Genomic DNA, 23,632 nt, shown 5'->3' with positions numbered 1-23,632 from the left:
GAAGCTGTGCAGAAGGAGTAACATGGCTCAGTTTTCCAACCCCCTCAGAAAGTGCAGACATCATAAATCAGCAGAGCAGAGACGGATCCGGTTAGTACAAATATATTTCATAACAAAAGGTTCAACAGGATCCAGCTAGAGCCAGCACAAAACAATGTGGAGAAATAGTTTAAGCTGATTTATTGTAGTTTTTCAAAAAGCAAGCCCTCACTGAGAATAACTCATGAGAGGTCTAATACCAGCAGAAGAGAGGAAGGAAATTTCAGGTGGCAGTGGGAGAGAAAGAATTATTGGGTCCTTGCAACTGCATAGCTCTGGCTAAATCTCTGCAAAGTTAACACAAGATCAGCTGTACTTAGTTTCAAGGAGGCTTTGCAGCAATATTTTAGGGGACATAAAGCTGAGATCAGAGGTGAAATGCCTGGTGTGTAGCTTAAAATTCATGGGTTGGATCTTCCCACCCCGTTCTTGAATAAAACTGAGGAGGAGGGATTCTAGGGTTCCATGGACTGCTCTGGGGGCACACTCCTCCACTTTGATATCAGAGATGGGATTTGCCTTGGCAGAACTGGCTGCTAGACCTGCTGCTCTGAACCTGCTAGACAGACAAGATCCCTGGAGGCTTGGGCAGCCCAGGGCAGGATCTGAGCTTCCCTGTGGCTGCTGCCCTTCTACAGAGCACAGGAAGCCTGGAAAGAAGGATTATGACTTCTGCTTCCAACAAGAAAAGGAGTAGGCATTGTCACACACACAGGACCAAAGAAGGAATGATATGGGGGACAGAACTGCCCCAGGACCTGACTGGGAGGAATGCTGGAACTGGACATCCCAGCACTGTGCTTTGCTCTGCTTCAGCCCTTGCTCAGGACAAGGGTTACAAGGGAGATAAAATGGAGGTCATATCTCCCAAGGGGAGCTACAGAGATAGATGCACAAAGTAGCCAGTGTCTGTCTAAAAAAACTGCAAAACATTGCTTAAATAGAAGATACCTGCTGCAAAATTCAAGTCAACCTAGAATCACCCCCAATTCTTTTAGATTAGATTTAGGGTGTGGAGGGAGAATAGGGAAAGAAATGAAAGAGTTTCTGGCACAGATCCCCCTGGAAATCAGGAAAAATAAAGTACTTCTGGTTAGTTTGATTAAAAATTAATTTTGACTTGGAAGCACAGCCACTGCAGGGCCACCACTCTCAATGGAGCCCCAACAGACAGGGAGTAAGAGCAAGAACAGTTTTCACAGACTCTCCCTCCTCGTCACTTGCACTGAATGTTTAATGATTTCCAAAGGGACAAAAATGACTGTTTAGCCAGTCGTGTAGCAGTTTCTTCTTGAAATCAAAATGCAGACACTGCTAGTGAGCCAAAGCCTTGGAAATAGGAAGGCCTGTGTGGGGAGATGGACTGTCCTTTCCAAGCATGAGAAAACTGCAGTTGAAGGGCAAGAATGTTCTGTCACTATCACTGAAACTCAGCATTACTCACTAGTTCAGTACTACACCTGCTCTCTGAACAAAAAAGGGGGTTTTTAAATATAAAAGTATGTCTCTGTTTCAAAGTAGCTGTGCAAAACCAGTTCCTTTTTACTGAACTCCCTTGAAGTCTTGGCATATTCAGAGCATTGGAACCTGTTCCAGTGACAAGTCATTATTGCTGCTGTAAGTTCATAGCCTGAAATCCAACTCAACCCTAATAGAGGGGAAGCTTCCTAGAAAGGAACAAGGTGTGTTTCATTAAGGGATGAGCTCAAGCCATGCAAGATTCTCCTTACATGGCATCCCAGCCACATTTTTACAATTTAACCTCACTTTTTGGCATAGCACAGAAGATGGAAATAGACAGCAGTATTCAATTATTGAGGTGAAGAGTTTTAGATACGCCTCTGTAGCTTCCAAATGATGGAAATTATTTTATTGAATAAAGCCATCCCCCTGGTTAGATCCACACAAGTACATGGTAATGTTTAAGTCCTTAGAAACTTGCTGCTTGCTTGGCTGTTTTAAAATATTTTTAAGAAGGGCTTGTGGTGTGAGACAAATAATCAAGTGCTCCAGAGAATACCACATCTAAACGTTAAGTGGCACCTGCTGGAGTCCTGTAAGACAAGTCTGCAGGCTTCTTCTGACCTCAATTCTTTTGCAAGGATATGCAGGACATCACTTGGAGTCTGAACCAGGTGCACCAGAGGTTCTTCAGAGTCAATCCCCCCCTACAAATCAATGGTTCTTAAAAATGGGCTTTTCCATGGTTCAGACTCTAGCATGACTCTGATCACCTCCAGTCTCAAGCTGCTGTTTCAGGGAGTGGTGGTACAGACAACTCATGACCGGCAATACTGAAAAAGTTGTCTCAGGAAGAATTCAGCTCAGCACCCCAGCACCTGTGCAGGGAAGAGGCTGAAAAGCACACACCTGGAAAAAGAAGGTCAAAACATTTCTGAGCTATTCCTGCATATTCCTGAAGTACTTTGATCAGGCATTTGGGGCTTATGTGGGCAAACCTTCACTAGCTTGGAATCATACAATGGTTTGGGTTGAAAGGGACCTTAAAGGTCACCTAGTTCCAACCCCCCTGTCATGGTCAGGGACGCCTTCCAGGAAGAGAGCTGTGAATAAAGAAGGAGCAAGAAAGAAGATGACACTTCACCTGTTCTGTGAAGTCAAGATACTATGTTATTATAACTTTTTAATGAAGCATTGACAGTGCAATTCCCAGTTCTATGACAATGGTTTAAAGAAAGATTTCAATTCCCTGAAATACTTAGACCCAATAATACTGTTTGTGGCCAGGCAATTCCACTCCTAATGTGGAACTCCTGATTACTTCCTGCACTGAGTCAATTGCCCATCCTCACTTTTACCTTCCTGATCCAATTTTGTCAGCAGTCCTCTGTGTTGGCAGAGATCTTAATTGGTTTTCCTTAACTAACTGACAAACTCATTATAAGTTCAGATGTCAGAGGTAGCATGGGTCTCTAAATTGCCAAGTTTTTCCACATGATTTTCCAAAATCTAGAGTGGAATTATCCCATGAACTTAGAAGCTCAAGGATTTATTTCTTAATCATAAAGGGCTTATGTATATTTTAATATATTTTGAGATTAAACACATTAATTTCCAATGAAATCTTGGCACATCCCAGTGCTGCACTTCAGCCTTGCCCAGCTATGAGAGGAATCCTTGCAGCAAGAGGCTTTACAGGCTCTGTCAAAATCAATATCAGCAGCTACTCCTCTGGGAAATTAGGAATGTCACAGGCAAAGCGTTTGCCAAGGCTTTCAGCATGTTCCAATTAATTTACTATTCCATGTTTGCTGTAGACCTGAGGTAGGAAGGAAAGTTGAATGTAAGCAGTTCTACATGAGACATGGAATGCTGCTAAGACAATGATCACTGCAACAGGAGCTTTAAATGGCTGCCATGTTTAATCATGTTTTATTCATGTATTCATGCTGAAATGTTTATTCATGTTTTGGACCAAAGTGAATTTTAGTCACAGGTGAGGTGCCATGGCTTACCTACAGATGACTTAAGAGTTGGATACAGACTTCAGCCTATGGCTGCCAAATCAATATGTGTTACTTCTTGGCTGCACTGAGCAAATCTGGGTGTCCAAAGGCTTCAGCTACTGCAGGCTTGGTTCCTAAAATGTTTTTATTTCTAACACCCAGGCAGCTTCACCTCTCTCAGTGAGGGCTGCCATGCTAACACAAATAAGGAACCTACCTGCCATGAATTTTAATCACTGCCCTGTTGATTTGCTCTCAAAAAGTGCTGGATGTAATAGATTTAAGCTCCAAAATGTGAATGGGGACCTGTCCAACTGGAGGTGCAACTACTAGAATAAAGATGGGTGGTAACAATAAAAAAAAAGAGTATTTAGTTAGATGAGTCCTTGGCTGCAATCATTTTAGATACAGGCAAAGAAAGCCAAAGGCATGTGGGATGTCTTTTCTGCAGAAAAGCTTAAAATAGAAAAGGAAATCAATACTCATTTACAGTATCTGGCAGTCACTGAACCAAAACATTCATGTACACCTACAGCTGAGCAGAAATAACAACATTTATTTAAACCACAAGCTGTTATTCTGCTGCAGGAATGCTGTGTTTCATGTGGAACACTTCACCAGAGACTGTACCACATATTTCTGCCCGTTTTTAAAAAGCCTCAACAATATCCAGAGCAAATACTTTCAATACCACAGTTATTAATCCCACCAGCTTCGACTCCTTCGATTCCTGGCAAAGAAAGAATGAGAGCTGGTGTGGAGGAGAATGTGCCCAGCAGGAAGCAAACCTCTCATGGGCAGAACTCTTAAATAATGCTTCAGAACAGAAATGTAAACCTGTGTGTAAAAATGAGGCAATGTTTCCACTATGCAAAATTACAGGCTTCAAAGGAAGGAATAGAGTTTAACAAATCAGCATTCCCCAAACACCGAAAGTGAAATGAAATGTAAACAAAGTGAATCTGCTGATTGCTTGTTTTTTTTCCATTCCCCAGCTCTGAGAAATGTGACCAGTAAATAAACAGGATAAATAATAACAGCAGCTGGCTTTTGTACAACACTCCTCATACAGAAAACCCAAAATGCTTTACAAATGGTGCAGCCAGGCTGCTTGCAGAGGTCACACAAGGCAGAGGTGAGTGGCACCTCAAGAGATTCTCTGATCCATTACCCCACCCCAAGCAAGGATCAACCCTTCTTCCACTGCCACACAAACTGAAGCACAGAGGTAAAAACCCATTCCTGTGGCAGCACAGCATGCCAGAGGCAAGGATGGACACACAGTGTGAGTAAAAACCTGACTCTAAAGCAGCCAGCAGGAGCTCAACAGCAGAGCTCAGATATCACCATGGGCTCCTGTGCTACATGGAAGGGGGCCACAGTGAACCTGGAAGGAACAAAGTCAATTTAAAAAAAAAAAATCTTTCTGTCCTAACGAATTTGTGGGCATCTAAAAATGTCAGAAAGATGCTCTGTGCATTTTCAGGACAAGCTGGGTTGAGATGTTCCACATCTCTTTTTTGGGGACAGACAGAGGATGACTGAATGCTGATTGCTTGATGTCTTTTTAATAACATGAGGTTATGAATGCTGCTCAGAATACAGATTTTAATGCTCCAAATATTGTAGACTAGCTCTCACATAAAATTGAAAAAATGAAGAAAAAGCTTAACCATTAAGTCAGCTGGATGTTATCTTACAGAAATTTAATTACTTACTGCTTCCTTGTCACTCCTAATGCCTTTCACCCAGCAAATTAAACCACTGCAGATTTCTGGAATTGACAATTGAATTTGAAAGCCCATTGAGATAATTTTGAAAATAGAAATTAAAACTATGGTGAAAAATTATAAAAATAAGCTCATCTTGTCTGTTGGTGAACCAACTAACCTGCTGATATCTACTGCAAATTAAACCAAATTCTGTTTTGAAGAAAGACCAATGATTTAGGTCTTATTCCCTCACTCTGCAAGCTTCAAGCTTGAGCAAGGAAGAAAGAAAACATACAGAGCAAGACATTTATCACAGGTCAGACAGACATCTGAAAAAGATCAGCAGTCTTTCTTGCACACCAAATCTATAGTAGTTTGTACATTTTCTCCTTACCTATCTGTACACAACACCAGAGCAAATGATAACCACCCTGTTACTGCTGAATGTTTGGCTTAAACCCAGTTGTCAATATTTTGTCTCCCTTTTTGCTCTGTTCTTTCTTTTCAATGATTGCCACTGAGACAATTTACTTGCAGCAGAAGTAAACTAATTCAGCAGAGAACAACTAATTCATTGCTTAGTAGATTTTATTTAAAATCTCTCTTCAAACATCAAGCATTCTTCAACCACCAGCTGCTCAAGGAATAACTTACTTTCTCTGGTAACTTTCATCTAGAGACTCCAGTCCCAATTTGTATCACTTGACTGAATGACTACACACCATTGTAGGCAAGGAAATAAAAGTATGGATAAATTATAAGTCTGATTCTGTAAATCACTGGTCATTGTGTCCAATGACTGTCTTGACCATGTTTTGCCTGTTCTCTGCTCCTCATTGCCTCCTTTTTTCTGTTTTTTGACACTAAATTCTCTAGGTCTAGCAAGTTGCCTTTGCCACCACTCAGTATGGGAGGATTCAGAGCCTTCCATCATCAAGTGAGTGCCTGCCAAACAGAAACAAAGATAGTTCCTGGCTGCAGAGCCAGTGTCTGACACAGAAGGGGGAACTCTTCCGTGCCAGTGGAAATACTCATGAAGTTTGGTGTTACTCAAGGCTGCCTTCAGACACAAACATACTGCATCTGCCTGAGAGGAACAGGAACATTCCCAAGCAGGAAAAGACCAAGACCAAGATCTATCCCCTCTCCTGCTGATGGGGATATCCCATAGGAGCAAGCTTGGAGGCAGGTAAATCTGACTGCAGTGCAGTGGCCACCAGCACAGCTTCCAGCAGCTGTTCCCCTCCTGGCTCCAAGGACACACCCTGGTACCACTGTGTGGGCAGTGACTCTGGTCAGCTTGGGGATGCCTTCCTGCCACCACCACCCAGTGACTCCCCCAAGCCTGGCTGCTTTAGAAGATGTCTGTGGTTGGGACTAGCCCAAGGCTGGTATTTGGGATTGCTGCACCAGTATTTTTCTTTCAGTTAACATAAGTGAAACCGTATTGGTCTGCAAGAGGAAACCCTAGAGGAGATATAATTCTAATGATGTCTAAAAACTTTACTTACCCTGATGTTTGCTGATTTCCTTCTTTCCTGTTATGGACAATAAGTCACACTGACACAGCGTCAGAATGTCTGTGCTGTGGAGGACAGGACAGGGATGGCTGGGTGTAGTTAAGGATGTAACTGGGGTGGGATGAGGTAAAGGACCTGCCTAAGCATATCTTTAGGGATCTCATGGGCAAGATGCAACACTATCTCCTTGGATACCTGGAATAATCAGCCATTTGGTATCAGGGCTGGGTCACATCTCTTGCATAAGGGACAATAGGAGGGTTCAAACACTGGTGGCTTCCATTCAAGTGAGAACACATTAGGACAATGACATGCCTGAACCTAGGGAAGGCAGCACAGCCAAATCTGTCTGCAGGGACAGCTCTTAGAACAATGCAATTTCCCTAGAAGAACAAAGAGGTCAGATGTTCACCCTGACTTTAAAAAGGACAAAGTCACAGCAGTCTGAAGGGAACTTGCAAGGCCAACTCCTCTGCTACAGACATCTAGAAAAAAATAGCCTCTTCCAGCCAGAACAGCTGTACAGCCAGTTCTTGTAGATGTATTCACAGTGATCTAAAAGAGCTGCTGTGTGTTCCAAGGGATGTTCCAAGAGTGCTAGAGAAATTGATGGAAGGAACTGTGTGCAGCTCTTTTATTATTTTTACTCAACCCGTATATTCTTTATAGCAGTGAAATAAAGTGTTCTTGCATCTGGAACCCTGCTATGATCACTGAGTTGTCTGCTTCAGGTATTGTGTCACTACCAACAAATAGCTGGTTCAGAGCATTCCCAGTTTGATCAGATGAAGAGGAGGTCAGTGGAGGGTCTGCCCAGGATAAAGATCTCTAAATGCTGAGTGACTGACTTAGGCATCCATTGGAGTCATGGCACAAAGCCAGTATTGATCATCACACCTGTATTCCAATTAAAGAAAACTAACTGTTTGTTTTACAGATGCCAGGTCTGCTTATCCTTCAGTCTCTGGCAGAATAATGAGCAGAAAAATTATCTTTGTAACACTATCTTTAGAGCATTTTTCTTCTTCTCTCCTATTTCTACCTCTGCTTCTTATATTCACCATGCTGGACAACATTGTTTCCAATTCATCAGGTGGCACACAGAACCAACACTGATTTTGCTTTTTCTTGCTGCTCTCAGGGTCAGGATGAAATATTACTGCTTTGAGACTCACAACAGGGAACTCCAAAAGTCACCTTGCTCCCAGACACTGATGTCACAAAGTTGTACACCTGTGCCCTGAAGCAGATCCTAACAGGGCAATGAGCAAAAGGGACAGTTTAATTACAATTGTTATTCCATTTGCTATTCACCTTTTCCCTTGGTTTCTGTGGAATACAAGGCAGATTTCCTTGGGCTGGACATTCCTGTGGAGACTGAAAAAAATTATGATACTGAAGAAGCCTGTTGGAAATATCTGCAGTGAGAACCAAAGCAGCTCCCCTGTCTGTCAGAGTCCCTCTCACACAAAGCTGGTTTGCTAATTTGCCCATCCTCTGGAACCACATAAGGAATCATAAAAGGATGCCCCCATTCACAGTGAATAAGACAGTCACATGGAGCAGAGATAACAGAGGCATTAAAGGAACACATACACAGCTGATGAGAAGAAGGGATGCTTTAGAAACTCAGGCAGTAGCAATACAGCAAGCAAAGCCTGGAATGTTGATTTGACAATGATCATTGTCATTTCCCTTTGCAGTGTGTGCAATGGGATCAGAAAAACAGAGGGAGCTGAATTCATCCTACAGCAAACTGTGCTGACATAAGTCACTTTGCATCCTACAGATTTGGCTTTAATTTTGAGTTGACCTCATTAGTACAAACAAAGTGTTTTTCAAGAATGATGCTGAATTAGAAACTGCTTGAAATATTTCTAGAGACTAACACAATACACTATAATTAAAGATATTATAATCAGTGACTTGATTTATTTTCCTCTGACTTCACTTTGCCTTATTTATTTATTTATTCATTCACTTTGGAAAGGTCTGAAAGTCAAATTCAATTTTGTCATTTGCTCATGCTGGGAGCTGCGCTGTTCTTCTGTAAATGGAAGTGCTGGTAATGACATGCCAAATGACATGCCAAAATCATCAAGCAATATTTACAATCTAAGGGCCAGTTCAAATACAAAAGCAATTTATATTTCTGTACCACAGGCACATCTGCAAAATCTTTGGGGAACAGAGAAATCTGTTTTCTCCTTATTGGCTTGGCCTTGCATTACTAACAAGTCAGAAAGAATGGCAGGTGTTCTTCAAAGAGTAAAAGAAATTGTAAAAGTAAATAGAGAAGTGGGTGCCTTTTGTTTGTTCAATTTTGTATTTTTAAACACATCTCAGGTGTAGAACTGAAAGAACTCTTAGAAAGGCACTGTTTACTCAGACAATTGCAGCTCTGTTTACTTAAACTGTGCTCACCATGTCTGAAGTTGAGCCAACCCATTGCAGTGTAAGTTAACAATGGCCCAGGAATGCTCTGTGACCCACAGGCAGAGCCACAGGGCATCCAGACAACCCTCTGAGTCCACCTGGAGACCACCCTGTGAGAGACACTCAAGCACCATGCTAACTTGCCAGGTGATGGCTTCTCTTCGGTGACTGAGGAGCCTCACATTCACACATGTCTGGAAATCACATTTTCACATGCATCCTCTAACTTCAAGTGTCTCAGCTTAAAGTGACTGATCTGCCAGGAGAGACGTGGGTATCATTCTGTCTGAAGTCAGTGGCAGCTACAGCTATGAGCACCTTTGAAAAAATTACTCTGAGTCAATAAATCTCACAGGACTTACTTGAGGTCAAGAAGAGGGGCTAAAAGTGCCCTACAAAATACTATTTGTGCTTATTTAGGTAGTGACAAGAATGGAGGAAGCATCTAGAAAAGGCTACAGCGATATAGACCACAGAGGAAGAAGGTCACCTCTGAAGTTCCCCAGGCCCTTCAGGGGCCTCAAAGGAAATGTCTTCTCCTCCCAACTCTCCTTCCCCTTCCTCACCAGCGTCTATTCTTAGCAGCTTTGTCTGAGAGCTGGGAATAGAACTTGGTTTCATAATTCCCCACCTCCTGTTACCTCATATTTTGTCTCAGAGTGCTCAGGGTGGTGACAGAGGTTTAAGCCTTGCTTATGTTTACACAGTGACTGCTTTCCCATTAAGTAGGGTTTCTTTGGCTACTGGGACATACTATAGGCATGAGATCAGTCCTGTTTGGTTCTAATGATTTAATTCCTTCAAACAACATTACAAAGACCTGAAAGTGCCATGCCTCGCCCAGATCCTAAGTGTTGCATTCAGCAGTGAGCACTTGGTGCCAGAGTTGTCCATTTCCATGGTCCACAAGTTCTGCTGTTGGCACAAAACATGAAAACAACACCAGAACACACTGCTTTTTCTTCCCTGCTGCATTCAGCAAGGAGAGACCACTTAATTACACTTTAAGATGGAACTGGCTCAACAAGTTGGGCAGCCTGCAGGGCTGCTGGCCAGGGAAGCTGCACCTGCACTGCTGCCAGCAGGTAGCAAGAGAAGATGACACCCAGGGCCCAGCTCTGCTGTTGGGAGTGACTTCCCACGCCAAAAACAAGTGGAAAACACTGTCTTTCTTCCTCCTTAGTCCCATTACTCCTTACTCCATCTACCCCATCTAATCATTATGACATCTGAGTGCCTTTGTGTGTCAGCTTCCTGTGAAGTAATCACCTAAATCCCTCTCTGAAACAAAGCAGACCCTGCTGAGGAACTCACAATAGGTGCCTTTCACTGGCAGGACAACCTTGGCCTCAGTGGCACTTATAACAAAGCTTCCATATGTGCACCAGTATGGGCTGATCAGTCAGATCAACACCACACAGGATCAGAGCCTGGGTATTTGTGAGCATGAAGCAGTAACGCCTCTCAAAATTTCTCAATCTTCCTGAAAAAATAGGTTTTTTGTGGTTGTTTTTGTTTGTTTTTTTTTTAATGTGCTATAACACATTAATCTGCTACAGACTTTTATCCACATTTATGAGTCTGTTCAACGAGATAAAAAAGAAGCACCAGCTCCAAAGGGTGGTGTCTGTCAGTCATCCCCACTTTCAGAGACTGCCTGGCCATTGTCTGCTCTTCAAGCCCAGGCTAGAGCTACTTTTTAATATTTCCTTTGGCAGACATCCTGGGCTTTCCCCCTCCCTGGGGGAGGGATCAAGGGCGATAAGTACTATTCTAATAGAAGACAAGTCAATGATAATCTTTGGGCATCTGCAGTGAAGAGGTATTTCCACAGCTCTAGCTGGGATTAGGCACATAATGGATCAATGAAAGATCTCACCATTTGACGGTTATAGCATCATTCATTAGAGTTAAGATTTGAACCTGAATCAACAATTGAGTTAGAAGATTGAAAGAATTGCTTTCAGTATTTGAAATAAATTGCAACAGGCCTGTAAAAGTCCCCTGAGGTGTCTCTCTTTCTCTCCCTATACATATATATAGAGAGAGATCAGTTCTGCTGAATGCTTAAAATTAGATGAAAGTTGCTGAGCTTCTTCACAGGAAGAAGAAAAAGCAGAGCTTCTTATGTAAAGTGAAAGGGGGCAAAATAATGTATTTTTGGTTTGCCTATCAAAGCACTTCAAGAGCAATCTTGATCACAGGATCCAGGCACTGACTTGTTATTCAGTCACTTACCATCTCTCATATATAACAATTCATGAAGAGCTAATAATAAACAATACGCCCCCTTCTTATACACAAACATGCAAACACACACACAGGAGCTCTTGTAAATGAGCAACACTGATCCCATCCATTTTTCTTGTCACAAAACTAGGACAAGTTCACTCTTAATTAACTGCTTGGTGCACAGACCACTGAAAAAAATTAACTACCCAGAGGACTTAGACACCAAGTTTTCACTCTCAGCTCCTTATCATTTCTGGAACAAAGATCCATCCACCCACCACTAATTTGGTAAGAAATTAAAAGTGATAAAAAAGCAGTTCCACAACTGGGTGACAAATGTTATGGGTAGTTAATGATTAATTACCATTATAATACAAAACAGCCTGGTTTCACATTAGAAACTTGATTTCATAGCATTATTTTTCCATAAAGGCAATTTTCAGGTTGGTGCAAAGACTATGTAATGCATCAGTGCCAAAACCCTTCCTCCTTGTTTCTGAAAGGCAGTGAGTAGAAGCAACTATAAAATGCTCTGTAGACCAGGAGATCTTGAACCAGAACTCTGTCCTACAGCCCAGCCTGGGCCATGGGGCTATGGTGGGGTGTCTGCACTGTCCTCCCCTCTGGGGCCAGTATATTTTGGTGCTTGCCCACCCTCTTTATTACCTGAGTCCTAACCCAGCCCTATGTTATTCCCACTTTGTAGGCATAAACCCCAAGGCCGGTTAACTTGGACCTGTATCCCTCTCTCAGAGCAGTTGCCAGGCTGGTTTGGGCAGAGGATGGTGTCTCACCTGTCGGGTCGTCAGGATAAAGTTCAACTCCCTACTACAGATTGAACAACTTGTTCCTGTGACTGTTTTCTAGCTATATAAAACCAACACAGCTCTTCCTGTTGGCTTGCAGAAAAAGTAAATAATTAAGCAATATCCAGACTTTTATGAAGTAGATACCTAAATAACTAGTGGCAGCACAAATACATGCCAAGCCAGCAGATACTGGAAGAAGAAAGATCATAACTACAGGAGCCACATCAGATCATAATTAGCATAGAAAGCTATTAAAGAGATTATTTTAATTATGACAAAATATTAGAAAAAATTCTCTATCTGATCCTTTGTCTGTGTTTATTACACAGGTCAGTTTTGAAATTGCGATTTCCAGTGAGAGAGCTCCCTGAATCATTTACTAAGTATAAATAATTTAAAACCAGTCAAAAAGCAATGCAGTCAAACATTCTGCCTGTTGCCCTGCTATTACTACTGAAACTGAACTCAGATGCTGATGTTAAGTTTGTTGACACTGAGAAAATCAGCAAGATTGAACATTCCAAAGCCTGTATCCGTGCCCTCCCTGACTGCCAGTGCGATTAGTTTGGGGATAGCTGTTTACTGCTGATAGGCATCAGCCACCTGCCAGAGCCACTTGGTAGAATATTGAACTGCCAACCAAGCCAGCTGTGCATGGAATGACAGCAGCTTCACGTTTTATACCTGCAAGGCTGACTCAAGCAAGTTAAGGTTTGGAGAATGTAATTTTTACAGCAGGGACTTTCTCAGCTGACAGAAAACTCTCTTAGGGGCTCTATAAAGCTCCGTGCACACGACCCAGTAATGCCAGTCAAGCTATAAATAATAATTGCATTAACAGAGTCATATCTAGTGATAGTAGAAAGGACATTTGCTTGAAAGTGCTCACCTGGGAGATGCTTCTGGCTTCCAATACCTGCAGAAGAGGTACTGCCCATCAGCATTGATGATATGGGGCAGATCCTTGTATGGGATGTTTTGAGGACTCCGCTTTGGTGAACTTTCCTCTGGCATTCTGGAAGAATGACCTGCAAGGTGTTAGAAGAAACAAGACATACTTTAAAACAGGTGGAAACAAGATAAAAGCTGATGGGCTTGGCAGCCACAGACACTCAAGAAAGTCAATCAGTAAGGCAAGTACCACTGATGGGAGGCTGCTCCCAAAACAACAGCCAAAGAGCCCCCAAAATCACTGCTTTAAAACAGAAATGTAGCAAATGTTTTTGTTCAGAAAAGGCTCACATTTAGAGGTAGAACATTAAGCGGGGGAGGGAACAAGAAGAAGGGAAGAGCAGTCCACCATCAGTACTTCATTTATGGCTTTCTATTCCACACTTCTCCCATCTGAGTTTATTTTGCATCATTTTGTGAAGAGGATCCTAAAGAGAATATTTTAACTGCAATCAAGAGCAAATTATGCAGCAATCGCTACAGATATGAAAAGACAGCTGCATAAAAGATTTATCTCTGGCGGAGCATCTCCAAAGAACAGTGGTGGGTACACAGCAGAGGTATCTGCCACCGTGTCATCATTAAGATCTTCTCTGACATCTCAGACAGGAAGGTGGCGGCGGCGGGGAGCGAAACATTTCCAAGAGAATGTGCCACAAACCTGTTTTCATCCTGTGCAAGGGTTTGCATTCTAGTGAGGAGCCGGCATCGCAAGTCAAACGCAAGCAGATGAGGCTTTTTGCATCTCGCTGCGGAGCCGCGTTCGCAGCCCGGCAGCCCCGCGGGTCCCTCCCGGCGCTGCGAGCGCGGGGCTCGCCCCGGCTCCTCTCCCCGGCTCGCTCGCTCTTTGAGGAAAGTCGCTTGGGTAATTCACCACTTCTCGTTCATCACTTTTTTTTTTTTTCTTCTCAAACAAATTGCGTGTGCGGGCTGAAGTGGCGGTGGTGGGAGGGGAGGCTGGGAAGGGTTGGGGAGAGGGAGGGCTGGCGGGTGGGAAAGCTGCAGTCCACTTTCCAGAAGCTGCTGCACGTACATCAAAGGCACCTTGAGCACATGCAGCTGGAGCAGCTCACAAAGTTCCTGCCGCGGCAGGTTGTTTGCAACTTTACTTCCTTCCTGCCACTTACAGTTCGGAGGCCGCGGCGCCGGGGGGAGGCGAGGGGGGGGGAGACCTTTCCTCAAAGCGATCCCCGCTGCGAAGCCATCTCTCGTGTAAGCGCAACTTCCCCAGCCCCGCGCTGCCAGGCGGCGAGCGGGAGGGAGGGGAGGAGGAGGAGGAGGAGGAGGAGAGGGAGGAGGGAGGATCCAAGCACCGACGCGATGCCAGGTCGCCAGCCCCGCACACGCATCCTCCAGCCGCGGCCGGGCGCGGCGGCCCCGCGGAGCCGAAGCGCGGTGGCTCCACCGCACGGTGCGCTCGGGCTGCTCCCGGAGAGAAGGAGAGCGGCGGGAGGGCGCTGGGCGGCTGGCTGGATGGCTGGATGGATGGCTGGCTGGATGGCTGGAGGATGCATGGATGCGTGGATGGATGAAAGGATGGATGGAGGGGCGGGCGGTGCTGCCGCACCCTCGGCTGGGCAGGGCCGGGCTGGGCGGGCAGCGGGGCAGCCCCGCGGTGGCCCCGGGCGGAGGCACGGCCGCCCCTTGCCCGCTGCCCTCCCGCGGGGGCTCCGCTCCGGCTCCGCCGCCGCCCCGCTGGGCTGGTGCGGCCGCAGCGCTCCCGCAGCCCCGGCACCGGGATCGGGCTCAGGAGCGGCTCAGCCGCGGGCGGGGGAACAGCGGAGACAGCCCGGGGCCGGGGGCGGCTGCTCGCGTAGAATTTCAGAGACAGGAGGACATGGTGGAGCCGTGCTGCCTCCTGGGCATCCCGGTCCGAACAGCTCTCTCGGATCCCAATACCAAACTTCGCTGTCTGCGTTTAATGTGCACCTCTTCAGGCTTTGAAGCCATGCCGGGGAGATTGCTCCGATACTAGCTCAGAGAAGTGCCCAAGCTTTGCAGCCTCATTCAGGGTAAAGGCCATTTATAAACACAGCATATGATTTATACTCACATAAATCATTATGTCACTATAGACTATATGCAATACATGTGCTGCTACTCTGTAATGTGAGATCTGTTTGGTGGTATATGATACTTGCTTATAAAAATTGTCACAGCAAGGCTCCCTGAAGCCAAAATAGCTCCCCAGCTTTAAGGGGAGCTATCCCAATAGAGAATTTTGTCATTTAATACTGCTAAGTGGTTAGCATTGATTGAGCACAGATTCATGCCTTTTACATTTCATCAGCTCCTTTCATTTTTACATGCCTACATATGCTTAGAGGTCTCAAGCCTTTCTAAGAAGAGGCAGCTATTAACCTTATTTTTGAAGTGAAGCAACATGCTCATCAAGTGTAAATCTGTGAACAAAGGTTGAAGAAAGGAAAGAAACACATGCTATCACTAATAACAATAAATGCAAAACCTCAGAGATGGGCCATATAAAAATAAAAGGGAAATCAAAACCATATTTTATTTTACTCATCTTTCAGTGTCATTTATATTAAATGCCTGGGGGGGGGGTGTTAGTTATAAATGGCAAAAGCAAAATTACATGTTCCTGTAACTGCTGTTGTTCGGAAAAAAAAAATGAACAAAACCAACATTTCTGTTTGTTTATAATGAGTGAGATTTAGGTCAGGTGGCTCTTAAGCCAGAGCCCTGGGAGCTGTACCTGGAGCTGTACCATTCGCTAGGCCAGTTACTATCTAAGTATGAATGGGTGGAATTAAAGAGCTATCACAAGCCAGCTCCAGAGTTGGTAGAAGCAAGAACATATATAATTATTTAAATGATACAGATCAGATAATAACTGGATTAAGAAGAAAAGAAAGAAGGAAAGAAGCCTCTTCCCCCACTCAGGGTTTATCTGCCAGGAACACTTTACTGCTTCCCTACAGCCATGCATGAAATCTGATGCCAGGAACAGGCTCCTCTCCTGCTGTGGTGCTGGGAATATCAGAGTTCCCAGGGCCACACAGGGGTGGAGGGAGTTGAGGAGAAAATCTCTTTTTAAACTTCTGGATAAAAATAGCATCTCAAGGAAAACGACCTTTGTTGGGACACAAGGGCGAGACCCTGACTTTGAGAGCCTGCCCTGCTCAGCCCAGATATATGATTCCCTTGGTACCCTGTTAACCTCAGTGTAGCTAACATTGGAGACAGCATAACTGTGGTGCAGCCTGCCCTCTCTGCAGGCCCAGGCCCTCACCACAGCACTGGAATGAAGAATTTACCAACAGCTCCTTCCCTTCTCACCAGCTTCCCTAAGACCCCAGGAATCTGAGGACATTTCTTCCCATGGGTGATACACACTTCCCCATCTCAATGTTAGCAACGTGAAAATGAATGAGGAGCAACTGCTGATTTGTTGTCTTATCATTTTGCAGAGTTTAAGCTGTGAATGAAAAGCCACTGGAGAAAACTGGATTGTGTCTGGGGAATTCATGTACCTGATACCCAGACTACACACCAGGCTTCAGCAGAGCAATTGCTGCATACTGCCTCCCTGTGAGAAATCAAAGGGATGCCTGAGCATGCAATATTTATGAGATTGTAACATCTTCTCTTGTCTTGGTAGAGTCAAATACATTTCAGAAATACAGTTTAGGCTAAATGAACTTCTAGTAAAAAATAAATTCCTGCTTGGTGAATCTTTACACTAACTCAGCAATTACTCAATCCTTGTAGGAAAGGATGTTTAGTTTATTAAAGGCTGAGCCCTGCTTAATTAAGTGTCTCCATTGACCCCCCAAGGTATGCACAGGAATATAGAGAAAAAGGGGTACACTTTCAGACAAAGCAAATTCTAGGGAAAGGATCAATTGCTGGAATGACAGAGTAAATACATGTAATGAAACTTGATATCACAGCAAAGAGAAGAGAAGAGAAGAGAAGAGAAGAGAAGAGAAGAGAAGAGAAGAGAAGAGAAGAGAAGAGAAGAGAAGAGAAGAGAAGAGAAGAGAAGAGAAGAGAAGAGAAGAGAAGAGAAGAGAAGGATGATGGGACAGAGCACAGCAGGCTGGTGTGAAGCTCTGATAGCAGGTAAGGGAACAAAGAACAAGGACTTTCTTTGCAATTAGGCTTTTGTTCCCAACATGAATTTTTAATGGGTCCTATCCTGTTGGCATGCAAAGGTAAATAGACTGTATGAGACTCTTCTGCTCTTGTTGACAGCACCATGTTCCTAAATTTTAAAGCAGTGGTTTTGTTTGAGGAGTAGATTTGATAGGCTGTGTGTGCTAAACCACTTGGGATTCTGCTCACCAGGACCACAAAGTGAACTTTTGCTGACAAGAAGGCGGAAAAAATATCAGAGGAGGAGGACAGAATAATAAAATATATTAGTAGTATGTGGTTATGGAAGAATCTGCTGCAAAACCAGAAAAATTCTGGAAGTTACAGTAGTCAGGGAGCAGCTGGAGAGAGCAACAGCACAAGCAATAGAACATCTGGGAAATGATGGGAAATGAAGCATGAAGAGGAAGAATTGAAATCAAGTGAAAATCAAAGAAGCCAATGCCACTAAAGCTGTCAGTTTAGAGTAATTAATTTGAATTTTCCCTTCTCTTTGGCTGTTTTTTAAATTATTATTATTAATCCTTAGACGGAGTCCAGGCATTCACCTTTACTTATTTCTGTAATCAGCTTTTGCTTTTCTCTTGGTTTTCCTGAATAAGACATGTATGGGGATGAGGCAGGAGTGGAGGCTGGGATCAACTGTTCTCACTTGTAAAATATCTCTTTTAATGTCTTGCAGCCAAAAAAGAAGCTTGGTGTCAGGCAAACCAAATTGAAGAAGAAAATACTAGAGGAAAATATTGTATTGATCAGGTAAATCTTAACAATGTCAGGAGGAATTATAAGTAGCTCAAGATTGTTCTGCAGAATTCTACAGCCTCATGGACCACCTCACAAATTGGTGTGAAATGGAGAAAGGCTGAAGGGTAAGCACAGGGAATACATGAGTATCACAGGAATTGTTTGCAGGCTTCCACTGATTTGTTGCCTCTCAGTAATCTCACCTTCCCCAATCACTAGGAATAAAACTATTAGATTAGGCTACAAGTGGGTTAGTACCCCTAGATGTAAACTACAGTCAAATAATAAAGCAATTTTACCATGTAAATAAAAATAATTAGTGGTAAAAATAGCTCTAATTTTTTGTAGGTCATAAAAATTTGCAAATCATACTGTAATGAAAAGTCACAAATCTGTGACTTACAAACAGCAGCTGTATGAGTGGAGTGATTAGTATCTTGCCTGTGCTCCTTATTTGACAGGGCAAAAAATACACCCTTAAAAATACAGTAATTGAATATCAGTTTCAGCCTTTTAAACTGATGTAGGGAAGATTACCTATCCTACATAGATGCTAATTTGAGAAGTGGTTGTTTTTCATTACAGAAGCAATGTATATATTGTTGGGTGCTTCATTTGGTTTTTTGTTTGGGTTTTTTTTACTAAAAACCCCACAAGATTATTAATACCAGATTCTGAGACATTTTTAGTATTAAAAGGAAGGCATCTTCCAAAGGCAGGAAATTCAAAATGAGAGTGGAAATTCTGCCCTAGAGCTTTTTTCCATAGGAGGGAGGTTGATGGAGTTATTTTAGCAGCCTTTTGGTTTGAGAATAGCTCTGCCTTGGGAATGAAGAGGTTTCTTCAGAGGTCTGGAAGAGCACAGGCTCAGCTGTGGGGCCTCAGCTCAGTTCTGTGGCAGCACTAGAGGGCACAGCCTCAGCTCTGCTGGACAGGGGCTGCATGTGGGCATTGCAGCCCCACCAAAAAACCCTCAGCTGGGTTGGTTTGGGTTGTTTTTATTCATTCTACCCTTTATCTAGGGGTTTTCTTTAGACATTTGTCCCTTTTTATCTTTGCAATGTCTAAATAAAAGTTTCCTGTACTGGTATATAATTAGTCCAATTCTCCCTCTGGATTTGTACACATCCCTAGAATGAACTTCAGTGGTGTAAGGAGAAAGGGAAATCCTGCCCTTGTCAATGTGAGCACAGACTGCTTAAAGAATGTTTTTACAGAATGGCATTTCCTTGTCTATGGCCATAGTAATGTTCATAAAATGTTGGTCACCTTGGCAGAGAAAGGGTTTTGGGGGCAGAAAACATAATCAAAAGGAACCTGAAGGAGAAGGTCCAAACCTTGGAATTTTAATATGGATAAAAATCAGAGTAAGATGACACTATGAATTTTCTCTAGCAGGAATTATGGTCTCAGTTTTGAGGAGTACCTGACAATTCCTTTTCTCGTTTTTATTCCTAAGGTTGACTGCATTATCCACTCTTACCAACCCACCAGGGCTAAATGCTACAGCCAAAAGCCAGCACTACCCTGCCATGCTTACAGTGGGGCTTTATTTTGGTAGCTGAACTGGAAGCATTGACTGGAGAAGGGCTCTTATTGTGCTGCCTGCTTTTCTTGCTGCTTTGCAATTGACAAAGCATCATTTATCACGCTTTGCATTCCAATTTTTCTTTGCACGTTTTCCAGCTCATCATAACATAATTATGTTTCTGTTTCCTTCAGCCAGGGGCTGATACTTTCTTTTACTAAGACAACAGCTGCACTGCACAACCTTGATGAATCCCCATAAGGGTAAAAAGAGTCTGTGGTGTTTGTTTCTGCCTTGGCAACCCAAATGTTCAAGCTCTTTTTTGTGACAAATGCTGCTCTAAAATGCACCCAACCCTGATGCTTTCATAGCATTTCTCAAAATGAGGTTTTATATTGTAAATTAGACTTTAAATATTAAACATTCTGCCTGGTTTGTGATTTTAAAGGCTTCCTTTGTAACATTTCTGGTTATGGTGTTTATAGGTTATAGACTCTGGATGGAATTTAGAAGGCTGTGGTTACTGATGTGAAATTTGTATTTTGAATGAAATTGACTTTATGTGTGACAATAAGCACAATCTGAAGGTCTGTTTTATGTCTCTAAAAAGCATCTTAAGGCAGCTTTCACAGTACAGGTGAATCATTTCCTTGATTACAGCCTCAGTTGCTCCAGCCACATTGTGGCATAAAGGTAATTACAGAAACCCCATCTCTGAAGGGCATTAACTGCTAGTGATGGAAAAAGACACACAGTATTTTTATTATCAGTTGTTGAGATATTTTATTCAACTCTAATGCAGTACTCTGAACCTGAGATTTTAAAGTACTTCAGAAAGGAAGAATGATTTCTGTATTTTACATAGGAGAAACCAGTGCAGAGAAAAGTAGGGCTCAATACTGGAGGCAAGCTGAGGGCAGAATCCATCCTTAATGCTCCTGATTTTGCTTACCCAATTATACCATTACTAACTCCCAACTCATCTCAAAATCTATCCATCAGAGCACTGTGTACAGTGGAAGCAGCAACTTTTTCAGCCCCTGAAGATTGCCCAGGTTTGTAAATATATGGGATATTGTGGCCTGGACAAAATCACAGCCTGGACAATTGCATTATTCAGGGCAACATTTTCCCTACAGTTTTGCTTTCTATCCTATTGTTCTGGTGTTATTACTCCTGACACCATCATTTGAAGATTGTTTGTATTTATACATAAAAATTACAATAAATCTGTACATGAAGACAGAGTTTAACAGGTATGATCAGTCTTGTCAGCCACATCTATGTGCTCCATGATCTAAGGATTCTTTGGGACACTTGAGAGCATTTTAGTTTTGTGATGTTTGAGCTCTGTCCAGCACACTGGACCCTGATGCAATTGCCTGGAAAGCAATTAGATGTTAGGTGTTGATGGCAACTCTATTTCTCTCAATGGTTCTGCTGCTGACAAAAAAGCAGTGGCTGCTTGTGTTGGGAAGACAATGAACACATGGCTCATGAGAGGAGCTGGCCCTGTGCTCCTTCCTCCTTATAATCCTCAGGCAAATTCAGGCATATTTCACTCAGATCTATTTTAGCTTTTTTTTTCATCTATCATCAGTCTCTTTACTCAGTCCACTCATGTTCAATATAAGATGTGCATTCTCCTTCTGATTCATGTACAGTAATTACTTCCTAACATCTGCCTAACAGATTTTGTAAGAAAAGTAACTCTTCAAATATTAAGAAGAAAAATTAATGTATGAAATCTTTGAAATCTCCATTACTGGGGTTTGTGATCCACAGCTGACTGGATTCATTTCCAAGCCAGGAAGCTGGTTCAGCAAAACAGCTGCATTGGTTATTTAACTGGAGGCCTGATCCTGCTCCTGCTCACACTGCTGCAAAGTGGAAATAGTACCAGAGAAAATAAAAAATGTCCCTAGTGTGAAATACACATGCAGAAAAAAATAAAGCATTGTGCTATGGAACAACAAAAGAACTGTGACAGGTACTCTGCCACCCTGGTGTAGGTGTTAGGCAGGATCTTATTGTCTTGCAGAAACCTCACCCCAAATGTACTGCTAGCTCCTGGGAGGGTTCTTTTACTGTGGTGGCACCAGGTGACCAACAGAACTAAGGCCCAGTTGTGCTCAGTGTTGTGCCCCAGTACCATGAAATCACAGGTGACCTGTTCTGTACTAAGTATTCATCACTGTTTGCATCTGGTTCATAATTGTTCCCTCTCAGTTATTTAATTTTTGCAGTGTCTGCTACAATTATTTTATACCTTCTAGCCCATAAAAATGCACTCACTGGTTTTTCTCCTAAGCTGAACTAATGCATGTGGTAATTGACCCAGGAGTACACAGAAAGGAGAAGACAAATGAGAAGCATTGCAGTGAAAAATGGGACAAAGCACCCCAAAGTATCTCCTGTGTAAGATGGCAATGCTACTTGGACAATCTCAGGACATGAAGGGACAGTTACCAGAGCCTTGTATGCTTTAGAGATGTGCCTTCAGTCCCCAAGGCCATCAACACCTGCCACCTGATCTTACTGTATTAGTAGCATGTACTGCTAATAACATCACACGTTACAGTATCTGAGAGTTCGCTCCCCAAACCTCATCCTGATTCCTCCAACACAAGTTATCCATTTATCTTGGCTACAGTCTGACTCTCCTGTAGCACAGGTATCTGTGGTTTTGTTTGTGCTGGGGAGGCAGTGGCATCTGCAGCTGCTGGGGACTCATAACACCAATTCATAGTCCTGCTGCAGACCCATTGCAGGGGACTCCTGAACTCGTGCAGATGGGAACCTTCCAGCCCACAGTACTATGCTCTGACACCAGCAGGTGTTTATTTTCACTTGTTGACTTTCTCAGGTACATTACTGAACCTCCTCTGGAGCTACAGTAAGTTTTTAAATGGAAACTGAGGTTTGGAGATGCTACACTTTCAGACCCAAGAGGAAGGAGAGCTCCTGGATGGAGATATCTACATGAAGCTTCATCAGTGCTAGACCTTGGGAGGGTTGAGGAAGAAGAGAGCAGATGAGAGGCTGCAACATTCAGCTGCTAAGCTGGAGAGTCTCTCTTTCCCTCCCATGCTACGAAATGTGTACAAGAAGCGCTGACCAACACGTGTAGCCTCACCCCATCCCAAGACCTCTGCCAAGTAGCCCAGCACTTGCAGGGATGGGATTACAGCAGCAGCTATGCTGTGGTTTTGAAAACAAGGACAAATTCCTAGCCTTTAGTTTTGTGGGGCTGTCTGAAATGAGGCAGGGAGAGCAATGAGACCAATGCAGTGATGGCTGCTGGGGCCCAGAGCCTCCCTGTGCAGCCAGCCACGCTCCCCAGGCTGCACCCGGCAGGGCAGAGCTCTGCTCTGGCTCATCTGCCTCCTCCTCTGGGCCCAGTTTCAAATCTCTTCAGCAATATGTTCTGTAACAATTAAGGATTTCTGGGGCAACTCCATTAAGATCAGAAAGATATCCTTCTGCTTTGAAATATGTGAGCATGAATGATCCATTCAGCACAGCACCCCTTGGCCAGTCATATCTCTCTGATGATCAAATATATTTTTAATTATCAATCTATCCGAGGGGATTTTTTTCTCTAGACAATATCCAACTGTATTGTAAGAGCCATTTGGATTGATGCAGAGAACTTGGCAGCAAGATAGGGAACATTTGGGCTTTCAACACTTAGGAACATATGGAAAGAGGTTTGGAAGATTGCCACATGGGATGTAGCTTGGAAGATGCTACATTTCTTCATCCTTTTTTTTTTCTGAACAGAAATAGAAGAAATTTTAATTTTTTTTGAAGGATCCCAATTCCTGCTTATTTTCTATGCTGCTCTAGGATAAACCATTATGGTCAGCTGCTAGGTTTGAGCAAAATCAGCTGCATGTTTATGGGCAAATGTAGGTGGGCAATTAAAAGGATGGTGATATTGCAGATCTTTTCAAGTTTTTACCTCCTAATTCATGAGAACCTGCAGAGGAGAACTCACAAAGCTGCAGCCTGTGACTCAGATCATGGGGTGAAGGAGGGATCTGGTGCCAGCCTGTCAGGATGTGCACCATTT

At 43.3% G+C, this 23,632-nt stretch overlaps 2 protein-coding genes across 3 annotated transcripts in view; one reads left to right on the top strand and one right to left on the bottom strand.

Annotated features, from left to right (window-relative positions):
- The window catches only part of MGLL (monoglyceride lipase), a 62,267-nt gene extending 47,846 nt beyond the window's left edge, over positions 1-14,421 (bottom strand). The window contains exons 1-2 of one of the 2 annotated variants that reach the window (XM_077184791.1): positions 14,294-14,421; positions 13,105-13,243 (exon numbers count right to left, since the gene is read on the bottom strand). In XM_077184791.1, coding sequence (XP_077040906.1) covers positions 13,105-13,229 — 125 coding nt within the window. In that variant the 5' untranslated portion in view covers positions 13,230-13,243; positions 14,294-14,421. Of the gene's footprint in view, positions 1-13,104; positions 13,244-13,827 lie in introns of both variants that reach the window. The other variant, XM_054640161.2, reaches the window with a different exon arrangement.
- Positions 14,422-14,761: 340 nt separating this feature from the next.
- KBTBD12 (kelch repeat and BTB domain containing 12) overlaps positions 14,762-23,632 on the top strand; it is a 55,244-nt gene continuing 46,373 nt past the window's right edge. Inside the window, exons 1-2 of the mRNA XM_077184792.1 lie at positions 14,762-17,252; positions 17,968-18,041. The gene's annotated coding sequence lies outside the window, so the exon portion shown is untranslated. The remainder of the gene's footprint in view (positions 17,253-17,967; positions 18,042-23,632) is intronic.

Source organism: Agelaius phoeniceus, chromosome 11, assembly GCF_051311805.1.
Source record: "Agelaius phoeniceus isolate bAgePho1 chromosome 11, bAgePho1.hap1, whole genome shotgun sequence".
Classification (NCBI taxonomy): domain Eukaryota; kingdom Metazoa; phylum Chordata; class Aves; order Passeriformes; family Icteridae; genus Agelaius; species Agelaius phoeniceus.
The sequence above is the reverse complement of the archived record's forward strand: the minus strand, read 5'-3'. Positions and strand labels throughout refer to the sequence as shown.